A 21,083-nucleotide genomic window follows, 5' to 3' on the forward strand; every position below is an offset into this window, starting at 1 on the left:
GGCCGGATCTCAGCTCCCTGCAAGCTCTGCCTCCCGGGTTTACGCCATTCTCCTGCCTCAGCCTCCTGAGTAGCTGGGACTACAGGCGCCCGCCACCTCGCCCAGCTAGTTTTTTGTATTTTTAGTAGAGACGGGGTTTCACCGTGTTAGCCAGGATGGTCTCGATCTCCTGACCTCATGATCCACCCGTCTCGGCCTCCCAAAGTGCTGGGATTACAGGCTTGAGCCACCGCGCCCGGCCGAGATAGGTTTTCGCCATGTTGCCCAGGCTGCTCTCGAACTCCTGGGATAACATGATCCTTTTGCCTTGCCTTCTGGCTATCCTGTTACACTTGTATAAAGATGCTTTGAGGCCGGGTGCAGTGGCTCATGCCTGTAATCCCAGCACTTTGGGAGGCCAGGGCGGGCGGATCGCTTGAGATCAGGAGTTTGAGACCAGCCTGGCCAACGTGGCAAAACCCTGTCTGTACCGAAAATACAGAAAATGATCTGGTGGTGGTCCCAGCTACTTGGGAGGCTGAGGTGGAGCCCAGTAGGTAGAGGTTGCAGTGAGCCGAGATAGTGCCACTGCACTCCAGCCTGGGTGACAGAGTGAGACCCCTGTCTCAAAAAAAAAGCTTTGATATTTATTTTTTAAAACATTTTAATTTCTCACCTTTTTATTTTGAAAACCTTCAAACATACAGAAAACTGGAAGGAACAATAAAACTAGCACCCATTTACCCTTTACATAGATTCGCCGATGGCTAATATTTGCTTTCTCTGTCTTTCTATATAGATAGCGACACAGAAATAGAGATACAGATGTGGACATCTGTATCTTCACATTGATTATTCTAGTACAGATGTGGACATCTGTATCTTCACATTGATTATTCTAGTACCTAAAATTAGTCCATATTCCGGCTGGGCGTCACCGGTGACTGACACCTTAATCCCAGCACTTTGGGAGGCCGAGGCAGGTGGATCACCTGAGGTCAGGAGTTTGACACCAGCCTGACCAACGTGGAGAGACCTCGTCTCTACGAAAAATACAAAAATTAACCGGGCATGGTGGCGGATGCCTACAATCCCAGCTACTAGCTAGGCTGAGGCAGGAGAATCATTTGAACCCAGTGGGTGGAGGTTGCACTGAGCTGAGATTGCACCACTTCACTCCAGTCTGGGCAAAAGAGCAAAACTCCATCCCAAAAAATATATATAAAATAAAATAAAATTGGTCCATATTCCGATGTCCCCTTGTTTGGATGTCCCAATAATGTCCTTTATAGCTTTTTTTCTCCCAATGCAGGAACCAGTCAAGGATTTGGCATTGAATTTTTTCACGGGTCTTGACTCCTTTTATCTAGAAAAGTTTCCTGGCTTTGTCTTCCGTGATGCTGACTTTTGTTAAGACAAGGTCTTGCTCTGTTTCCCAGGCTGGAGTGTAATGCCTTACTGCAACCTCTGCCTCCCAGGTTCAAGCATTTCTCCTGCCTTAGCCTTCCAAGTACCTGGGATTACAGGCACCTGCCACCATGCTGGGCTAATGACACTGACACTGACATTTTTGAAATATCTATGTAGGTGGCTTGCAGGCAGCTCCCTGGTTTGTTTTTTGTTGTTGTTTTGTTTTGTTTTGTTTTTGTTTTTGTTTTACAACTATGGACCTCACTTTCTGAGTTGGGTGGCATGAGATTGCCTCCCCAGCCATGGCCCTGGCTGCTGCGCCTGGAATTGAAATCTTGCCCTGAAGTGCCACCTAGTGGTCTTCTATGTGAAGGATTTTCTTTTTTTTCCTCCCAGTTCTTATCCTGGAAAGCTCAGGCAAGTTCCACTGCATTGAAAGGAAGCTGGGTGGCTCACACCTGTAATCCCAGCACTTTGGGAGGCCAAGGTGGGTGGATGGCTTGAGGCCGGGAGTTCAAGACCAGCCTAGGCAACATAGGGTAACCGTGCCTCTACAAAAAAAAAAAAAAAAGCCAGGTGTGGTACACACCTGTAGTCCCAGCTACTCAGGAGGCTGAGGGAAAGGATGGGCTGAGCCCAGGAGGTCAAGGCTTCAGTGAGCCGTGATTGTGCCCCTGCACTCCAGCCTGGGTGACAAGAGTGAGACCCTATCTCAAAAACAAAAACAAAAACACAGAAACGTGGCTGGACATGGTGGCTCACGTCTGTAATCCCAGCACTTTGGGAGGCCAAGGCGGGAGGATCACTTGAAGTCAGGAGTTCGAGACCAGCCTGGTCAACATGGTGAAACCCCATCTCTACTAAAAAGACAAAAACTAGCTGGGCGTGGTGGCAGGTTCCTGTAATCCCAGCTACTCGGGAAACTGAGGTGTGAGAATCATTTGAACCCGGAAGGTGGAGGTTGCAGTGAGCCGAGATCATGCCACTGCACTCCAGCCTAGGTGAAAGAGTGAGATTACACCTCAAAAAAAAAAAAAAAAAAAAAAAAAAAAAAACACCCACAAAAACCTGAAGCTGATTTAAGTACTCCACCCAGCAAGCAGGGATGATCTCTGCAGTGTCCATGAGGTTGGGAGGGAGCATGTGGCCGTGACTCTTGCCTCAGCCCCCACCACGACCCTGACCCTGACCCCCTCCACTCCCAGGACTACATCCCTGTGGAGGGTGAGCTGCTGTTCCAGCCTGGAGAGGCCTGGAAAGAGCTGCAGGTGAAGCTCCTGGAGCTGCAAGAGGTCGACTCCCTTCTGCGGGGCCGCCAGATCCGCCGTTTCCACGTACAGCTCAGCAACCCTAAGTTTGGGGCCCACCTGGGCCAGCCCAACTCCACCACCATCATCATCAGGGACTCAGGTAGGCAGAGCCTGGGGGTTGGCTTAAGCAGGGGGAGAGGGAAGACTGGGGGGGTCTCTCAACTAGGTCTGCCAGATTTAGCAAATCCAAACACAGGACTCCCGGCTAAATCTGAATTTCAGATAACAACATACACATTGGTAGGATAAGTGTGTTCCATGCAATATTTGGAACATACTTATCCTTTTTTTGCAAAATGGGCTGGGTGCGATGGCTCATGCCTGTAATCCCAGCACTTTGGGAGGTCGTGGTGGGAGGATCACTTGAGCCCAGGAATTCTAGACCAGCCTGGGCAACATAGTGAGACCTCTACAAAAAATAAACAAATTAGCTTGGCGTAGTGGTGCGCACCTAGAGTCCCAGCCACTCCGGAGACTGAGGTGGGAGGATCACTTGAGCCCAGGGGGTCTGGGCCACAGCAAGCTGTGATCACACCACTGCACAGCGCCTGAGCCATGGAATGAGACCCTGCCCCTCAACAACAAAAGAAAAAGCTTGTTTATCTGAAATTCACATGTCACTAGGCATCCTGCATTTTATCCGGCAACCCTACAGCCAGAGAGGCTGAGGTCATGTTGTCACCACACAATAGGAATTCTCCCATCAGACCCTGGCCCTTTGGCTTCAGCCTCAGTTCCAACTAACATGCAGGTGCTTCTGGAAGGGGTGGGCCAGTTAGTTCCTATCAGCCCTCAGCCTCCCCGCTGGGAGAAGTCCTGCCAGGAAGATGGGAGAGGAGTGAGATACTCAGGGTATGGTGTGGAGATCGGGCGGGGAGCAAATGTTCTCATGTGGAATGTTCCCTGAGCTGCCAAGGGAGAAAGGGGCAGACCAAACTCCCTCCTCCTTCTGTTCCTCCAGAGACCCTCCTGGGTCCTCCGCCAGGCTTGGCAGGATGCTCTGTGTGGCAGCAATGGGGCACCAGGTGTCCAGAGACGCGGGTGGGCAGGTCTGAGTTGAATGCGCTGGGCAGAGCGCCCTGGGTGTTTAAGTGGGTCTCTGGCGCCCCCTGGTGGCAAAGGAGGATCTCAGTGGTTGCCCTGCCCCGGCTTGACCCATTAGATGAACTGGACCGCAGCCTCACGAGTCAGATGGTGTTATCACAGCCACCCCCTCATGGTGATCTGGGCGCCCCGCAGAACCCCAACGCTAAGGCCGCTGGGTCCAGGAAGATCCATTTCAACTGGCTGCCCCCTTCTGGCAAGCCAATGGGGTACAGGGTAAGGCGGGGGGCTGAGGGCCACGGCAGGTGGATGGGCGGTCTGGTACCAGCACTCACGGAAGAGGTGGGCCGTCTGAGGCCAGGGCCCGCTGAGAGAGAGCAGACAGTGGAACCTAGCACAGGTGGTCAGAGGGAAACCCGGTCTGTGCTGGGGAAGAGGGAAGACCCATTCCCGAGCTTATTAGACATTTGTCCTCCTTCCTAAAATGGGGCCCCCTCCCACCCCCGCATGGGAGACACCTCCACCTGCTCTGCCCCCGTCCTGATGTGTGCACATGGCAGATCTTTCAGCCCCTCCCTCGGGCCTTAGTGTCTCTCATCTGTGCAAAGAGGACAGTAAGGGCAGAGGTCAGCAGAGGGACAGGCAGCTTGGGTGCCTGCTGCTCCCTGCTGACCAGGACCCGTCCCTGGGGGCAGGTAAAGTACTGGATTCAGGGTGACTCTGAGTCCGAAGCCCACCTGCTCGACAGCAAGGTGCCCTCAGTGGAGCTCACCAACCTGTACCCGTATTGCGACTATGAGATGAAGGTGTGCGCCTACGGGGCTCAGGGCGAGGGACCCTACAGCTCCCTGGTGTCCTGCCGCACCCACCAGGAAGGTGAGGCCTCGCCATGTCTGTCCATTTGTCCCCTGGCTGCCCTGATGCCAGTGTGCCCAGCCCTCCCCTCTGCCACTGACAGCACTCTTCCTGTATCCCCCACTCCCTAGTGCCCAGCGAGCCAGGGCGTCTGGCCTTCAATGTCGTCTCCTCCACGGTGACCCAGCTGAGCTGGGCTGAGCCGGCTGAGACCAACGGTGAGATCACAGCCTATGAGGTCTGCTATGGCCTGGTCAACGACGACAACCGTAAGAACCACATCTTCCTTCCTGCCGGCAGAGAGAACAGCCACGGAAAGGGAGGGGACAAAGTGGGAGGGAGCTCTGGGTCACTCCCTGGACCTGCTGAGCAGAGCACTCGAGAGGCCTTCATTCTGGTTAGCAGATAAGCCTGAGGCATCGTTAGGGTTTTGGCCAGATTTTGGGCTGGGTTGCATTCTAAGACCAAACCCAGAAGGTTGCAGGGTGGGTGGTTACCTATGTGGAGTGGGGTCACAGGCTCAGGGGTACCCCTCCCCATGCAGGTAACCAGGGAGCTCACACTTGCATGGTTTTCTTAGGGCAAGAGGAAAGTTACCGGATTTAGCAAACAGAAATACAGGAGGCTCTGAATTTCAGATAGCACTTTAAAAGATTATTTTGTACATTGAGAGGCCGAGGCAGGTGGACTGCTTGAGGTCAGGAGTTCAAGACCAGCCTGGCTAACATGGTGAAACCCTGTTTCTACTAAAAATTAGCCAGGCATGGTGGCTCATGCCTGTAGTCTCAGCTAGTCAGGAGGCTGAGGCAGGAGAATTGCTTGAATCCAGAAGGCTCAGGTTGCAGTGAACCGAGATCGTGTCACTGCACTCCAGCCTGGGTGACAGAGCTAGACTCCGCCGCCAAAAAAAAAAAAAAAGATTATTTTATACAGTGTTTTATCTGGCAGCCTGAGATCAGAGTGCCTGGCAGAACAGTTATTTCTCCAGTCCTGGAAGGGAGGCAGGGGTGGGCAACCCCCTATGCGTGCCCTTGCCTCTTGTGGAGGCACCGTGGATATATGGGTAGAGGTGACATCGAGGCCAACTTGAAGTTGACTATAGCCTTGGCTCTGCCACTTACTCAGCAGAGTCCCTTGGAGGGCTGGTGACACATGTCCACACCAGTCATGCTGACGCTCGGGGCTCCACAGGCAGCAATTCAGCAGTGGCTGGCTTTGCCTTGCTCCCCAGCCCCTGGGTGCTGTCCAGGGGATGCACGACTGTCCTGTGTCAGGGCTGGTGCTGGGACAAGGCTGGGACCTGGGTGACCCTCTGAAGCACTCTCCCTGCCCCAGGACCTATCGGGCCCATGAAGAAGGTGCTGGTTGACAATCCTAAGAACCGGATGCTGCTTATTGAGAACCTTCGGGAGTCCCAGCCCTACCGCTACACGGTGAAGGCGCGCAACGGGGCTGGCTGGGGGCCCGAGCGGGAGGCCATCATCAACCTGGCCACCCAACCCAAGCGGCCCATGTCCAGTGAGTGGTGGGCAGGGAGGTGAGGGGCAGACGGGGTAGGGGGACAGAGGGCAGCAGCCAGGGCCCTGGCTCACTCCCCCACCCTGCAGTCCCCATCATCCCTGACATTCCCATCGTGGATGCCCAGAGCGGGGAGGACTACGACAGCTTCCTTATGTACAGCGATGATGTTCTACGCTCGCCATCTGGCAGCCAGAGGCCCAGCGTCTCTGATGACACCGGTGAGTGGAGACCTGGGACCCACAAGAAGACAGTGGGGGTCTTGGGTACAGAGGGAGTCCACTGGGTCCAGAGAGAGGGCAAAGGGGCCAGCAACTAGAGGACACGGAGGTTAAGACAGCCTTGGACAGATGCAATGGTGTGCACATCTGTGCACGGGGCACAGGAACCAGTGCCTGGGGGACAGACGCACACAGTCTTGTGCAAGCACACACGAGTTCATGCCCACGGGACCATGAAGAAACACAACTTCACAACTTGAAGGTTCAGCAGCTCTGCCATGCACACAGGACACTCAGGCCATCCTCCCGGGGCCAGGCCTGGCCCAGAAGCCCTGGGCAGCCACCAGGTGGCCACCTGGCAGGGGTAGGGGAGCCAAGGAGACAAGAACACCCCCCAACGGCTCTGTCCTTCCTCCTTGATTCCCAGAACAAAGTGGTACAGAGCCCTTAGCTGGGCCTCCTGAGTGCTCAGTGTCAGCTCTGACTCCACCTGTGGGACATCAAATGAATCACTTATCCTCTCCTTGCGTCAGTTTTCTGCTCTGTATAATGGGATACCAATCACACAGTACCATGAGTGGAAAAGCCTCTGGGGCACGTATATCATTTTTATTTTCTTCCGTCCCTGCCTATGCCTTAAGCTGCCCCCAGTGAACACATACTGGCCCCACGGGGCTGAGCTTGGGCTTAAGGAGCCATTTTAAGGGGTTCAGGTGGAGCGCAGCTGGTGTGACTCTGGAACCCCAGCTCAGCTGCTTCTAACACTACCTACGAAGCGCTCGGTGGCTTGCGGAACGGTCCCTGGGAGGCAGGCAGGGGCGAGATTCCTCTCTCCATTGTACAAATGGGAAACTGAGTCTCAGAGAGGTTAAGTAAGGCAAGGGAGACCTCACAGCTGGTGACAGAGCCCAGGCTTCCCCCAGGTCTCCTGGCGGGTCAGGGGGTCTCTCCAGCTGTGCCAAGGCTGCACTCCTTCATCTGGAAAGGCTCCAGCCGCTCGAGGGTTTCACCTGCGTTTCACCTGCCGCGGGCCTTCCCCATCCGGCCTTGCGCATCTACTCCCGCCCCCAAAACACACCCTGAGATCCCAGGAGCTGGAGACAGGCTCCCCTCGCAGCGCCTCCGGCCTTCCCCTGCCTGGCCCTGCTCGGCCCGGCGCTTCCAGGCGGTGCCAACGCGGCCCTTCGTTGTTCCCAAGGCTGCGGCTGGAAGTTCGAGCCCCTGCTGGGGGAGGAGCTGGACCTGCGGCGCGTCACGTGGCGGCTGCCCCCGGAGCTCATCCCGCGCCTATCGGCCAGCAGCGGGCGCTCCTCCGACGCCGAGGCGCCCCACGGGCCCCCGGACGACGGCGGCGCGGGCGGGAAGGGGGACAGCCTGCCCCACAGTGCGACACCTGGGCCCCCCGGAGGTGACAGGCTCACCCGCCGCGCCCCGATCCGCACCCACCCAGCCTCACGCCCACGGGCCTGGGGGCCTGGGGTGGGTGTCTGCCCTGCCACGGGGCCCCAGTTTCAGCCAGGCTGGGGCCTTGGCGGCTGGGGGACACAGCTGCTCAGAGGCAGGGCCCAGTGCCAGGGGACACCCGAGGCGGGTGCTTGGGCCCTTATGGTGCCTGCCTGGCCAGGGGGTGCAAATTCAGAAGTCTGCTCGGGGAGCGGACCCTGGCACCCAAGTAGACTGCTCAGGGGCCTCAAAGGACAGGAGCGAAGGCTTCGGGATTTCCCCAGGGCAAATCCCCCACTGCTGCCAGGGTCGGCTGTGCTCATACCGATATAGTGGCCAGCCAGAGGACATGGGCTGTGGAAGCCTGGGTGGCCCTTGGGCTCCTCCAGGGACAGAGGGCCTCTGTCCCTAGTGGTTTGAGGGAAACTGGTTGTATTTAAGCAAAAGCCACCCAGAGGGTGGGTGACCAGGAATGTGCAGGGCCAAACCTGCTCCTTGAGGCCTGGGTCTGGGGCAGGCCTGACCAAGGGGCCCTGCTCTCCCCCTGCAGAGCACCTGGTGAATGGCCGGATGGACTTTGCCTTCCCGGGCAGCGCCAACTCCCTGCACAGGATGACCACGACTGGTGCCGCTGCCTATGGCACCCACCTGAGCCCGCACGTGCCCCACCGTGGACTAAGCACATCCTCCACCCTCACACGGGACTACCACTCGCTGACCCGCTCGGAACACTCACACTCGACCACAATGCCCAGGGACTACTCCACCCTCACCTCCGTCTCCTCCCACGGTGAGTGACCTCAGCCAACCCTGCCTCTCCCACTAACCCTTCCTCTCTTCCAGCTCCTGGAGCCTCAGGCTTCTGCCTGCTGTCCCGACGGTCCATTCTCCAACACACATGCATGTACACATGCACGCACACACACATGCATGCACACATGCACACATGCATGCACACATGCACACACGCACGCATGCACTTATGCATGCACACTCCTTGCTCCTCTCACTCTTGTTTTGTCCTGCCCTAGGCCTCCCTCCCATCTGGGAACACGGGAGGAGCAGGCTTCCGCTGTCCTGGGCTCTGGGGTCCCGGAGTCGGGCTCAGATGAAAGGGTTCCCCCCTTCCAGGGGCCCACGAGACTCTATAATCCTGGCTGGGAGGCCAGCAGCGCCCTCCTGGGGCCCAGGTAGTACAGGGGTGGCCATCCTGTCTCCACAGCTGTCCTGCTCCATCTGTCATCCAGCCACCATAGCAGCCACCAGCTGTGCCCACTGCTTCCCCTCCATTCCATCCACAGGACCCCCGCCTGCCCACAGGCGCTAACCACCTGCCCTACCATCAGTGCTGATGCCTAACACTGCCTCTGCCCTTCCAGGGGGCGGGGCTATGGCTGGGGCAGGAGAGGGGCCAGGCCAGCTGAGGAATTGAGGCGGTGGGACTGGCAGACTCACGGCTCACCCTCTCTTGGCACAGGCAGGGCCCGCACCCTCCTGGAGGATGTGTGGTAGGTGCTGGGCAGCCTGGACAGGGTGTTGCAGGGTGAGTTGTCCAGCCAGCGATCAGTGTAGATATGCTAGCCAAGGGAGGGAGGTCGGGGGCAGCACTGTGACTCCCGCTGAGACCCTAGCCCCTGCATCTCTGACTGACTGCAGCCTCCTGTCCCCAGACTCTCGCCTGACCGCTGGTGTGCCCGACACGCCCACCCGCCTGGTGTTCTCTGCCCTGGGACCCACATCTCTCAGAGTGAGCTGGCAGGAGCCACGGTGCGAGCGGCCGCTGCAGGGCTACAGCGTGGAGTACCAGCTGCTGAACGGCGGTGAGACATGGCAACTGCTGGGCTGTGGGGTGCAGCCCCGCGAGCCCTGGCCCCAGGGTGACACACAGGGCACCTCAGCTGTGTCAGAACCCACCCAAATCCCTTGAGTGCGAAAGCCCCCATCCAGCCTGAGAGGGTCTCCCACCCCACTTCTTTGCCTCCCCTCCCACTTCTTTTCCTCCCCTCTTCTGAGGCCTCACCCATCTCCCTGGGCCTCTCTCCTGGTCCTTCTCTGCTAGGTCTCACCTAACAAGGCCTCTTTGGGCTGCGATCCTAGAGCCCGAGATGCCTTTGGGGGAACGAGGAAGTGGCACTTCCTTGGGCAGGGACATTCAAAGCAGCATGACCAGGGCGCAGGATTTTACCCAAACATGAGTGGGATTACAGGCTCCACTCTTGTATAGTACACAACCTGAACAACCAGCCATACCATACTGTACCCAACCTGTACCCAAACCACAGCTAGTTCTGGGTGGGTGATAACCAGGTCTTGATGGCAACTTAGGGAAGAGGGGGATCAGGCCAGGGGTGGGAGTAACACTGCGCTACTCTCTGCCCCCACCTGACCCCTCAGGCGAGCTACATCGGCTCAACATCCCCAACGCTGCCCAGACCACGGTGGTGGTGGAAGACCTCCTGCCCAACCACTCCTATGTGTTCCGCGTGCGGGCCCAGAGCCAGGAAGGCTGGGGCCGAGAGCGTGAGGGTGTCATCACCATCGAATCCCAGGTGCACCCGCAGAGCCCACTCTGTCCCCTGCCAGGTGAGTTGCCTCCCCCAACCCCACAGCTGCCCCCATCATGCCCACCACCCACCCACATGCTGACGCTCTTCCTCTACTGCCCCCAGGCTCCGCCTTCACTTTGAGCACTCCCAGCGCCCCAGGCCCACTAGTGTTCACTGCTCTGAGCCCAGACTCGCTGCAGCTGAGCTGGGAGCGGCCACGGAGGCCCAATGGGGATATCGTCGGCTACCTGGTGACCTGTGAGATGGCCCAAGGAGGAGGTGCTGCCCGCCCCGGGGGCAGGGGTGGCCAGGGGAGGGGTAGACAGGGGGCTGCAGAGGCTGAAGACAGCTTCTCTGCTCAGGGCCAGCCACTACATTCCGGGTGGATGGAGACAGCCCTGAGAGCCGGCTGACCGTGCCGGGCCTCAGCGAGAACGTGCCCTACAAGTTCAAGGTGCAGGCCAGGACCACAGAGGGCTTCGGGCCAGAGCGCGAGGGCATCATCACCATAGAGTCCCAGGATGGAGGTAGGCACCTGTCCTTTCCTTCACCTCCCACTCCTCCTCGGGCCGTGCCTTCTCCTGGCACCACCCTCTGACCAGCCAATCTGCCCACTCCAGGCCCCTTCCCACAGCTGGGCAGCCATGCCGGGCTCTTCCAGCACCCACTGCAAAGTGAGTACAGCAGCATCACCACCACCCACACCAGCGCCACCGAGCCCTTCCTAGTGGGTGAGCACTGAGGGCCAGGGGGTCCCGGCTCTCCCAGGACAGGGAGCTAGCAGAGGGAGAGGGGCAGACCCCAGGCCAGGTCATCTAATGCCTCCTCCTCCACAGATGGGCTGACCCTGGGGGCCCAGCACCTGGAGGCAGGCGGCTCCCTCACCCGGCATGTGACCCAGGAGTTTGTGAGCCGGACGCTGACCACCAGCGGAACCCTCAGCACCCAGGTGGACCAACAGTTCTTCCAAACCTGATCCCACCCTGCCCCACCCCCACCATGTCCCACTAGGCATCCTTCCAACTCCTCTCCCAGAGCCTCCTCAGCTACTCCATCCTTGCACCCCTGGGTGCCCAGCCCACCCACATGCACAAGAGCAGGGGCTAGGTGTCTCCTGGGAGGCATGAAGGGAGCAAGGACCCCCTCTCTGGGCCCAAACCTATTTGTAACCAAAGAGCTGGGAGCAGCACAAGGACCCAGCCTTTGTTCTGCACTTAATAAACAGTTTTGCTACTGCTAGGCCCTGCCTTGCCCATTCTTCTGGGGCCTGAGAGGTGCTCGCCTAGGGTAGGGGAGCGGTTCTGACATCCCCCATTCTCTGACACCCAAGCATACACCCACCTCTAGAGGCAGGCAGGTACCACGTTGGAGGCACAAGTTTATTGAGCACCCAGATACGGAAGGTGGCACCAGGCACAGAGCCATGGGACTGGCCTGCAGGCCCTGCACCCTCGCCGTGTGCTGTCCTGGAGCCTCCTCACAAGCGCAGCACCTTGGCTCCATCGGCCGCTTGAGAGAGGTAGAAGGTGGCAGTCCCGCCATAGTGCTCCTGTGAGAGGTGGGCTGGGGGTGAGTGGCAGGGCCCCGGGAAGCCGCCGCTCCTGCCCGCCCAGGCCCTGGTGCCCGCCCACCTGGATGTGCTGCATGGCATGGGGAGCAGCAGAGGCCTCCAGCAGTGTCACCGTGCAGCCACCGAAGCCACCGCCCGTCATGCGGCTGCCATAAACCCCAGGCACAGCAAGTGCGGCCTCCACCAGCTGGTCCAGCTCCGGGCAGCTCACCTCATAGTCGTCTCTGCAGAGAGGATATCGAAGGGGTGGGTCCGGGGCCGGCCTGTGCCTGGCAGGAGCGGGGCACCCAGAGGGCCTCACCTGAGTGAGCGGTGGCTCTCCACCATGAGGCGGCCAAAGGCTCTGTAGTCACCGAGTCTCAGGGCAGCCGCTGCCTGGGCCGTGCGCTGAATCTCCCCCACCACGTGCCGGGCCCGCCGGAAGCCCTCTTTGCTCACCAGTTCCCGGGCAGCTGGGGAGGAAAAAGGAGTCAGCAGCCGCTTCTCACTGCCTGGGACCGCGACACCTGTGAAGGCCAGCAGGCGGTGATGGCAGTGGCCCTGGCTGGACAGTGAAGGGTGGGAGGCCACGGGGACGGGGCAGCCCGGCTCTCTCAGACATGGGTCTGAAGAGCCCCTTTATCACAGTGCCTCCTCCCCTAACTGTAAAACGGGACACCTTGGTCCTTCAGGGAGCAGTGAGGGTTGAAACACTCCACACTTCCCAAGGTGAGTGCTGCCCTCAAGAGGCCCCCACAGCAGGAGAAGAAATTCTGCGGAGCCACATGGAGCCTCGAGGGCTGGGACTCCAGAAGAGGGGGCAGGAGCAGCCAGGGACCAGCAGGCCATCCCATCTGGCTGGAGCTGAGGCTGGAGGGGTACCTGGGTCAGTACCGGTACTGACTCAGTGTACTGCGCCCAGCCAAACCTGCAGGTTTAAGTGGGAAGCTTGTTATAGGTGGCATGGTGGGATAGAGGGGCAAGTAGATGCAAAGGACTAAGAAATGAATGAGCGGGCGCGGTGGCTCAAGGCCTGTAATCCCAGCACTTTGGGAGGCCGAGGCGGGCGAACTGCCTGAGGTCAGGAGCTCTAGACCAGCCTGGCCAACATGGCAAAACCCTGTCTCTAATAAAAATACAAAAATTAGCCGGGCATCGTGGCAGGCACCTGTAATCCCAGCTACTCAGGAGGCTGAGGCAGGAGAATTGCTTGAACCTAGGAGGCGGAGGGTGCAGTGAGTGGAGGTCATGCCACTGCCCTCCAGCCTGGGTGACAGAGTGAGGCTCCCTTTCAAAAAAAAAAAAAAAAAGAAAGAAATGAATGGAAATGAGACAGCGGGCGGTGTTTTAGGCGGGAAGAAAACTGAGCATGTCTTGGAGGCTGAGGGAAGGCGCCAGGCAGCCAGGCAGGGGATGGAAGCAGAGAGATTGGGGCTTCTAGGGCAGGACTCTGGAGGAGACAGGGCAAGCTGCTCCCAGGCAGGAGACCTGGAGGAGGGGCAAGGGGAGGCTAGGGTGGGAAGGAGGGCCCAGCTTATTCCAGTGTGAACACCTTGGCCAAGGTCATCTGCACAGAGCAAGCAGGGCAGGGCTGAGCGCTGCTCTGGAGAACGTGACACAGTTCACAAAGGAAAAGGACCCGGAGGTCCCTCGGAGCTGTCTAGTGTCCCTGAGATAGGCACACCTACACTGCCAGGAAGGAACAACTCAGTGTAGACAGCATGGCCGGGCAGTCAAGAGCATGGGCCCTAGAGCTAATCTGTCCAGATAGGGTTCAGATCCCAGCACTGCCTCTCACTGTAGATTCCCCCATCAAAAATATGAGAATTATGGTTAACAGAATGTGCTTTATAGAGTTTGGGGGGGAATTAAATGAGATAATATTGATATGACCTTAAAACTGTCCAATAGACTATCTTCCTGGCCATGGGTAGCAGGAGCTTTAAGGATACTTGTATCTTTTTTATTTTGGAGACAGGGTCTCACTCTGTGGCCCAGGCTAGAGTGCAGTGGTGCAATCACTGCTCACTGCAGCCTCAACCTCCTGGGCTCAAGCGATCCTCCCACCCCAGCCTCCTTAGTAGCTAGGACTACAGGCACACACCACCACGCTCGGTTAATTTTTGTATTTTTTTAGAGATGGGGTTTCGCCATGTTGCCCAGGCTGGTCTCGAATTCCTGAGCTCAATCAATCTGCCTGCCTTGGCCTCCTAAAGTGCTGGGACTACAGGCACAGACGTGAGCCACCGCACCCAGCCTAGAATGCTTGTGTCTCTTGACTCTATAATCCTACTCCTAAGAATCCATTCCTAAGAAACTATTAAGAGAATGCAGATAGGACAGGCGTGGTGACTCACGCCTGTGCCTGTAATCCCAGCACTTTGGAAGGCCGAGGCAGGCGGATCACTTGAGGTCAGGAGTCCAAAACCAGCCTGGCCAATATAGTGAAACCCCATCTCTACTAAAAATACAAAAAAAAAAAAAAAAAAAAATTAGCTGGCTCTGGTGGCACGTGCCTGTAGTCCCAGCTACTCGAGAGGCTGAGGCAGGAGAATTGCTTGAACCCTGAAGACAGAGGTTGCAGTGAGCCGAGATTACGCCACTGTGCTCCAGCCTGGGCTACAGAGCAAGACTCAGTCTCAAATAAAAAAAAGAGAATGCAGATAAACCGGGTGCCTTTGGTCGCAGCTACCCAGGAGACTAGGTGAGATGACTTGAGCCCAAGAGTTCAGGTCCAGCCTGGGCAGCATAGCAGAACCCATCTCTTTGAAAAATAAAAAAAGATGGCCAGGCACAGTGGCTCATGCCTATAATCCCAGCACTTTGGGAGGCTGAGGCTGGCGGATCACGAGGTCAGGAGTTCAAGACCAGCCTGACCAACATGGTGAAACCTCATCTCTACTAAAATTACAAAAATTAGCCGGGCATGGTGGCGCATGCCTCTAATATCAGCGACTCAGGAGGCTGAGGCAGGAGAATCACTTGAACCTGGGAGGCAGAGGTTGCAGTGAGTGAGATCGTGCCACTGCACTCCAGCCTGGGTGACAGAGCGAGACTCCATTTCAAATAAATAAATAAAATAAAAATAAAAAATTATTTAAAAAGTTCATCACAGTGTGAGGTGTATCAGAAAATAGTTAAGTAAATGACAGGGCACCTGAATGCTGAAATATTGTGGAGCTTTAAGAGACACACTGAGGCCAGGCGCGGTGGCTCACACCTGTAATCCCAGCACATTGAGAGGCTGAGGCAGGCAGATCACGAGGTCAGGGTTCGAGACCAGCCTGGTCAACGTGAAACCCCATCTACTAAAAATATAAAACTTGGCTGGGCATGGTGGTGGGTGCCAGTAATCCCACCTACCCAGGAAGCTGAGGCAGGAGAATCATTTGAACCCAGGAGGCGGAGGTTGCAGTGAGCCAAGATCGTGCCACTGCACTCCAGCCTGGGCAACAGAGCGAGACTCTCTCTCACAAAAAAAAAAGAAAAAGCCACACTGAGATGGGCCTTTCATGGCATAAGATAGGGTTCTGAGATTACGTTAAGTAAAAAAAAAAAGGCTGGTGCGGTGGCTCACACCTGTAATCCCAGCACTTTCGGAGGCTGAGGCAGGAGGATCACCTGAGGTCAGGCATTTGAGACCAGCCTGGCCTATTGGTGAAACCCCAGTATCTACTAAAAATACAAAAAATTTGCCAGGCGTAGTGGTGGTGCCTGTAGTCCCAGCTACTCTGGAGGCTGAGGCAGGAGAATCGCTTGAACCTGGGAGGCAGAGGTTGCAGTGAGCTGAAACTGCACCACTGCACTCCAGCCTGGGTAACAAGACTGAAACTCTGTGTCCAAAACAAAAAACAAAACAAAACAAAAACATGGCAAGTGGGCTGGGCCCAGTGGCTCATGCCTATAATCCCAACACTTTGGGAGGCCAAGGCAGGAGGACCACCTGAGGCCAGAGTTCAAGATCAGCCCAGGCAACATTGCAAGACCCTGTCTTTTTTTTTTTTTTTTTGAGACAGAGTCTCGGTCTGTCGCCCAAGCTGGAGTGCAGTGGCCGGATCTCAGCTCACTGCAAGCTCCGCCTCCCGGGTTTACGCCATTCTCCTGCCTCAGCCTCCCGAGTAGCTGGGACTACAGGCACCCGCCACCTCGCCCGGCTAGTTTTTTGTATTTTTTAGTAGAGACGGGGTTTCACCGTGTTAGCCAGGATGGTCTCGATCTCCTGACCTTGTGATCCACCCGTCTCGGCCTCCCAAAGTGCTGGGATTACAGGCTTGAGCCACCGCGCCCGGCCAAGACCCTGTCTTTACAAAAATAAAAATGAGCCGGGCATGGTGGCACACCTGTAATCTCAGCTACTGGAAGGCTGAGCTGGGAGGATCCCTTGAGCCCAAGAGTTCAAGTTTGCAGTAAGCTATGATCACAGCACTACACTCCAGCTTGAGCAACAGAACGAGATCCTGCCTCTTAAAAAAAAAAGGGGGCAGGGTGGGGGGCAAGTGATGATATATTACATATACTCAGCTTTGAAAACAGATGTGGAAAAATACTGAAAGGAAAAATGTGAAAATGTCAAGAGTAGCTGTCTCTGGGTAGTGGCCTTATAGCTTGTTATTTTCTACTTTGTACTTTTCTACATTTTCCACAATGGAAATATGATTTTTCGGATTAGATAAGACCATTTTAGGATTTCAAGCAGCCCTGCTGAGGTTGGAACCCTGGGTTTGCAGTGTTTGAAGGGACTGGGGAGAGCACGGCAGAAGGCCCTGGAGATCGGGATCCCAGGCAGGGTCAAGGCCACACTGAGGCGCCAGCAGGGAGCACAGCCGCCTCCAGGACAGAGCACCCCGGCAGTTCTCACCCTCTAGCTCTTCCAGCTGCACCTCCCGGAGGCTTTCCTTGCCCAGCGCCTGGGCCACTTCTTCACACTGGCGCCGCCGCACAGGGTACTCACTGGAGCCCAGGGAGTGGCGGACATTGGAGTTGGTGATGAGCACGGCCAGCTTGGGGTCTGAGAGTGGCACCAGGCTGGTCTCCAAGGACCTGGGGTGGAGTTACAATGGGGGAGATGACGAGGCCAAGCGTGTACTTGCTGCGCCAGGCAGTGGGAACACTCCACTCAGGAGCACCTGAGTGCAGGGCGGGAGGGGACGAGGGGAGCGAGCCCAACCTGCAGTCAATGAGCAGCGCGTGGCCCTTCTGTCCCATGAGTGAGATGAACTGGTCCATGATGCCACAGGGCATCCCTGCGAAGCTGTGCTCAGCCTGCTGACACACCTGGGCGCGGGCAGCTATTGTGCCCGAGTCTGCAGTACAGGGTGAGGTGGGGAGGCTAGGGCTGGTGGGAGCAGCAGTGGCTCCAATGACACTCCAGAGAGATTCCCTGCCACCCCCTCCATAAGGCATAGTAGAAGCTGGGACCACCTGGAGACTTCAGGGAAGGAGGGCTGGGTCAGGGCTGGGGCCTAGCTGGTACCTGGACAGAGCTGCTGGAGGAAGGTGTACATGGCCACTTCCAAGGATGCTGAGCTGGACAGGCCACCCCCCAGGGGCACTGAGCTGACCACCACTGCACTGAAGCCAGGGAGGGGGGCAGCTGCAGGGGAAAGAACAGGTGATGCTAAGAGGGGCTGCCTGGGAGGATGGCACAGGAAGGGCATGTGTCCTGGTGGGAAGGGCAGCATCGGCCTAGCAGCTGTTTCTAGGGTGCCTGTCTCAGTTGTCAGAAGCCACCAACCTGCTGGTCTAAGGGACCCACTGCCCTCCATTTTCCCACCCTCTGAGGTTGCTGGGACACTTCTAATTGTCCTCCTGGTTTGGGGCTCTGAAAGGAAAAAAGGCTAGGGTTTGAATCCTGGCTCCTCCAATCAGGTCATGGGAAACCCAAGGCAAGTTCCCGACCTTCTGGGGGCATCAGTTTCCTCATCTGTACAACGGGATGCTCCACTCTGCGAGTCTTCCCCAGTGTATCAGACAAATGAATGGGCTCTGTGGCTGTGAGGTGGCACTCCTAGTATGGGTGAGGACTTGGCTCAGGCCTGGGCCCCATACCTGGGTAGTACTGAATCACTCCCTTCACATAGTTGGCCCACCGAGGGGTCCCAGGCTCCAGCGAGCGCTGGGCTGTGGGCAGTGGAAACTGCAGCCGCTGGGGCTCATCGGCACCCTCAGAGGTGGTGAGAAGAGACACCAGCCTGTCCTTGCGGGGGCTGCCCACCACCACCGTCACGAGCTCCAGGGCCTGGCAGGACAGACAAGCAGTGGGTGAGGCTTCCGCCGGCTGATGGAGGAAGCCCCGCCAATGACACCGCCTCCAGCCGAGGTTCTGATGCCTCCGCAGTCATCAGGTTCTGAACTTCCAGGTTCAGCTTCGCAGGGAAGATCCTGAGGGCCAACTGGCCTTGGGGGCTTGAGCCCTGCCCCCCTGGGTCTTCAGGGGCGGGGCGGCTGCTGCTGGAGCACAGACCTGGACTCTGCCCTGAGCTGTGGGGCAAGGGGGACAGCTAGCCCAAAGGGAAAACAGATCACCAGAGCTCCAAAGCCTTTACATTTTGGGGTGGCCCTGGACACCCTGTACCTGTGCACTCCCCAAGCTACAGATGGGGCAGAAAGCGCCCCACACTGAAAGCTGGGAGTCCTCCTCATTCCCAAGTCGCAGCCCCGCCAAGAACCTGCTCTGACCTCCAGCAGTTCACTGGGCCTCTCTGGGCCTCAGTTTCCTCCACTGTGAATTGAACGGGCTGGGCCAGAAGGCTACGTTCGCCCAAGTCTGCGGTTGGGGCCCCACGGTGGCCAGAGGCGTAGAGTGTCCCCTTCTGCGTGACACACGGGGCCTCAGTTTAAGGGGAACATGCTCCCAGGTTGAAGGCGAGGAGCCGCAGCCCACAGAGGGCGGGCTTGAGCGAAGAGGCGGCCGCGCACCCTCTCCCGGCCACTTCCTCGCTTCCTCCCTTCCAACGTGGGGAACAGCCCGTCCCGGGGACTGTTCCGTGCGCCGTTGCTCCAGGCGCAGCTGCCCGCCCCACATCTCCCGCGGGAAGAACTCGCCCCCAGCGCCCCCGAGGCCCGCCCTCCTCGGCGGCCGGGACAGGCGGCGGCGGGCTGGGGCTCGCCGCGCAGCCCCTCACCATAGGCAGCACCAGGCCCTGGTTGTAGTCCGTGTGTTCCCCGATGAGGTTGACACGGCCCGGCGCGGACACGGCCAGCTCGGGCTCGGCCCCGAACTCCTCCCGGAAGGCTCGCCGGGCCTCGGCCAGCAGCTCCGCGACCTGGGGCTGTCTCAAAGCAGCCATGACGCGCGCCTGCAGCACTGAACAGCAGCTCCGGCACAGCCCCGTCGGCGCGGGATGCTCGGGCGGGGCCACGGGCGAGGGTGCGCACATTCCCGCCAGCCCCGCCCCGCGCCCGGACGCCCCGCCCCCAGACCGCAGCCGGTTCCGCCTCCACCCGCAACTCCCGTTGGAATCCAGCTGCTGGGTGGTGGGTGGCAGGGGCTGATGGCGCCGGGTGGGATACAGCGCCCCCGATGGTGTCCTTCTCTTTGGACTTGGGGAAAAACCAATGGGCACTCACTAGAGTGAGAATAGCCCTGAGTGGCACTTGGCATGACCGGGATTTCTGAGCTGCCCTTCCCTGGCATTGGTGACTTTCTATGTGCCTCACCACCCACAACCACCCACACAGCCAGAGCAATGGAGCTGGCACCCGGTTGACCTGGGATTCCCAAAGGGATCGCCTAGGTCCCCAGGGCCAGCAGCTGTGAGAGATCATCATCGGCCTCTGGTCACCGGTTTCCAAGAGGGTGACCTGACACTCACTATAAGTAGAGATAAAGATAGACAAGTTTGGGCCGGGCGCAGTGGCTCACGCCTGTAATCCCGGCATTTTGGGAGGCTGAGGCGGGCGGATCACCTGAGGTCGGGAGTTCAAGACCAGCCTGACCAACAGGGAGAAACTCCGTCTCTACTAAAAAATACAAAATTAGCTGGGCATGGTGGCTCATACCTGTAGTCCCAGCTACTCGGGAGGCTGAGGCAGGAGAATCGCTTGAACCTGGGAGGCAGAGGTTTCGGTGAGCTGAGATCACTCCACTGCACTCTGGCCTGGGCAACAAGAGCGAAACTCCGTCTAACAACAACAACAACAAAAAAGACAGACAAGTTTGGTGGTGACCAGAGAGTCAATTTTACAAGCTCCTTTTCTAGGTAACACACAACAGCTCCTAGCAGTGGAGAACTGGACTAGGGTGGCAGTGGCCAGCAGTGGACCCAGCCCCTCCCTGAAGGACCTGCCACAGCTGTCCAGGTAGGTTGTGCTCTTGGCCCCAGCAGGCACTTCTTCAACCCAGAAGCCCTTGTCTCAGAGGCGTCGCCTTGTTCCCAGAGTCAAGCACTCTTCTCTTGCTAGCCTGCATCCTAAACCTGCAGGCCGACTTCAACTGCTGCCTTGATGCCCGTCCACAGCTGCCCACTCTACATGGAACCTTGAAACTGAAAGACTGAAATGTAAGCAGCTTGCTTGGGGTTAGGGTGGGAGTTGTGTGGGGAGTTATGGCCAGGGATGTAGCTTGGGGCCTGCTCAGGGGTGTGCCCAAAGAGTGGGAAACTGCATTTCAAGGGCAATTCTGAAAACTTTTAGAAGAAAACATAGGGGTACAGCTTTGTGACATTGGTTAGGCAATGTTTTTGTTTGTTTTTTGTTTTTGAGACGGAGTTTTGCTCTTGTTGCCCAAGCTAGAGTGCAATGGCGCGATCTCAGCTTACTGCGACCTCTGCCTCCCAGGTTCAAGCAATTCTCCTGCCTCAGCCTCCCATGCAGCTGGGATTACAGGCACGTGCCACCAAACCCGGCTAATTTTTTGTATTTTTAGTAGAGACTGGGGTTCACCATGTTAGCCAGGCTGGTCTCAAATGCCTGACCTCAGGTGATCCGCCCACGTCGGCCTCCCAAAGTGCTGGAATTATAGGCGTGAGCCACTGTTCCCAGTCATGTTTTTTTATTTTTATTTATTTACATATTTATTTATTTGAGACAGAATCTTGCTCTGTTGCCCGGGCTGGAGTGCAGTGAGCCATCTTGGTTCACTGCACCTCCACCTCCCAGGTTCAAGCAATTCTCTTGCCTCAGCTTCCCCAGTAACTGGGATTACAGGCACTCTCCACTGTGCCTGGATAATTTTTGTAAAGGCAGGGTTTCACCATGTTGGCCAGGC

General features: G+C 57.4%; 2 protein-coding genes across 8 annotated transcripts in view; one reads left to right on the forward strand and one right to left on the reverse strand.

Moving 5' to 3' along the window:
* The window catches only part of ITGB4 (integrin subunit beta 4), a 41,156-nt gene extending 29,591 nt beyond the window's left edge, over positions 1–11,565 (forward strand). For 2 of the 7 annotated variants that reach the window (XM_017884689.1, XM_017884690.1), the window contains exons 28-42: positions 2,595–2,799; positions 3,862–4,019; positions 4,439–4,619; positions 4,730–4,867; positions 5,934–6,116; positions 6,206–6,337; positions 7,536–7,745; positions 8,331–8,570; positions 8,812–8,970; positions 9,451–9,600; positions 10,175–10,363; positions 10,450–10,605; positions 10,689–10,853; positions 10,947–11,057; positions 11,163–11,565. In XM_017884689.1, the coding sequence (XP_017740178.1) occupies positions 2,595–2,799; positions 3,862–4,019; positions 4,439–4,619; positions 4,730–4,867; positions 5,934–6,116; positions 6,206–6,337; positions 7,536–7,745; positions 8,331–8,570; positions 8,812–8,970; positions 9,451–9,600; positions 10,175–10,363; positions 10,450–10,605; positions 10,689–10,853; positions 10,947–11,057; positions 11,163–11,302 (2,517 nt within the window). In that variant the 3' untranslated portion in view covers positions 11,303–11,565. The other 5 variants (XM_017884691.1, XM_017884692.1, XM_017884693.1 and 2 more) reach the window with 5 other exon arrangements.
* Positions 11,566–11,684: 119 nt separating this feature from the next.
* GALK1 (galactokinase 1) lies at positions 11,685–19,742 on the reverse strand. The gene is made up of 8 exons (XM_017884696.1): positions 19,000–19,742; positions 17,924–18,113; positions 17,349–17,468; positions 17,043–17,178; positions 16,734–16,915; positions 12,198–12,348; positions 11,958–12,120; positions 11,685–11,875 (listed from the first exon to the last, which is right to left on the reverse strand). The coding sequence occupies exons 1-8, from the start codon at positions 19,252–19,254 to the stop codon at positions 11,804–11,806; spliced, it is 1,269 nt and encodes a 422-aa protein (XP_017740185.1). The 5' UTR covers positions 19,255–19,742; the 3' UTR covers positions 11,685–11,803.
* Positions 19,743–21,083: the final 1,341 nt, after the last annotated feature.

The sequence above is a fragment of the Rhinopithecus bieti genome, unplaced genomic scaffold (assembly GCF_001698545.2).
Source record: "Rhinopithecus bieti isolate Rb0 unplaced genomic scaffold, ASM169854v2 scaffold_13400, whole genome shotgun sequence".
Lineage (NCBI taxonomy): Eukaryota > Metazoa > Chordata > Mammalia > Primates > Cercopithecidae > Rhinopithecus > Rhinopithecus bieti.

What these genes read in the sequence shown, in the direction of transcription:
- GALK1 (XM_017884696.1), bottom strand. Translation starts at nt 19,254, where the DNA reads ATGTGCGCACCCTCGCCCGTGGCCCCGCCCGAGCATCCCGCGCCGACG. An exon ending in AGGGCCTGGTGCTGCCTATG is followed by an intron (nt 18,114 to 18,999) that starts GTGAGGGGCTGC and finishes CTGTCCTGCCAG; the next exon opens with GCCCTGGAGCTCGTGACGGT. An exon ending in AGTGATTCAGTACTACCCAG is followed by an intron (nt 17,469 to 17,923) that starts GTATGGGGCCCA and finishes TTTCCCCTGCAG; the next exon opens with CTGCCCCCCTCCCTGGCTTC.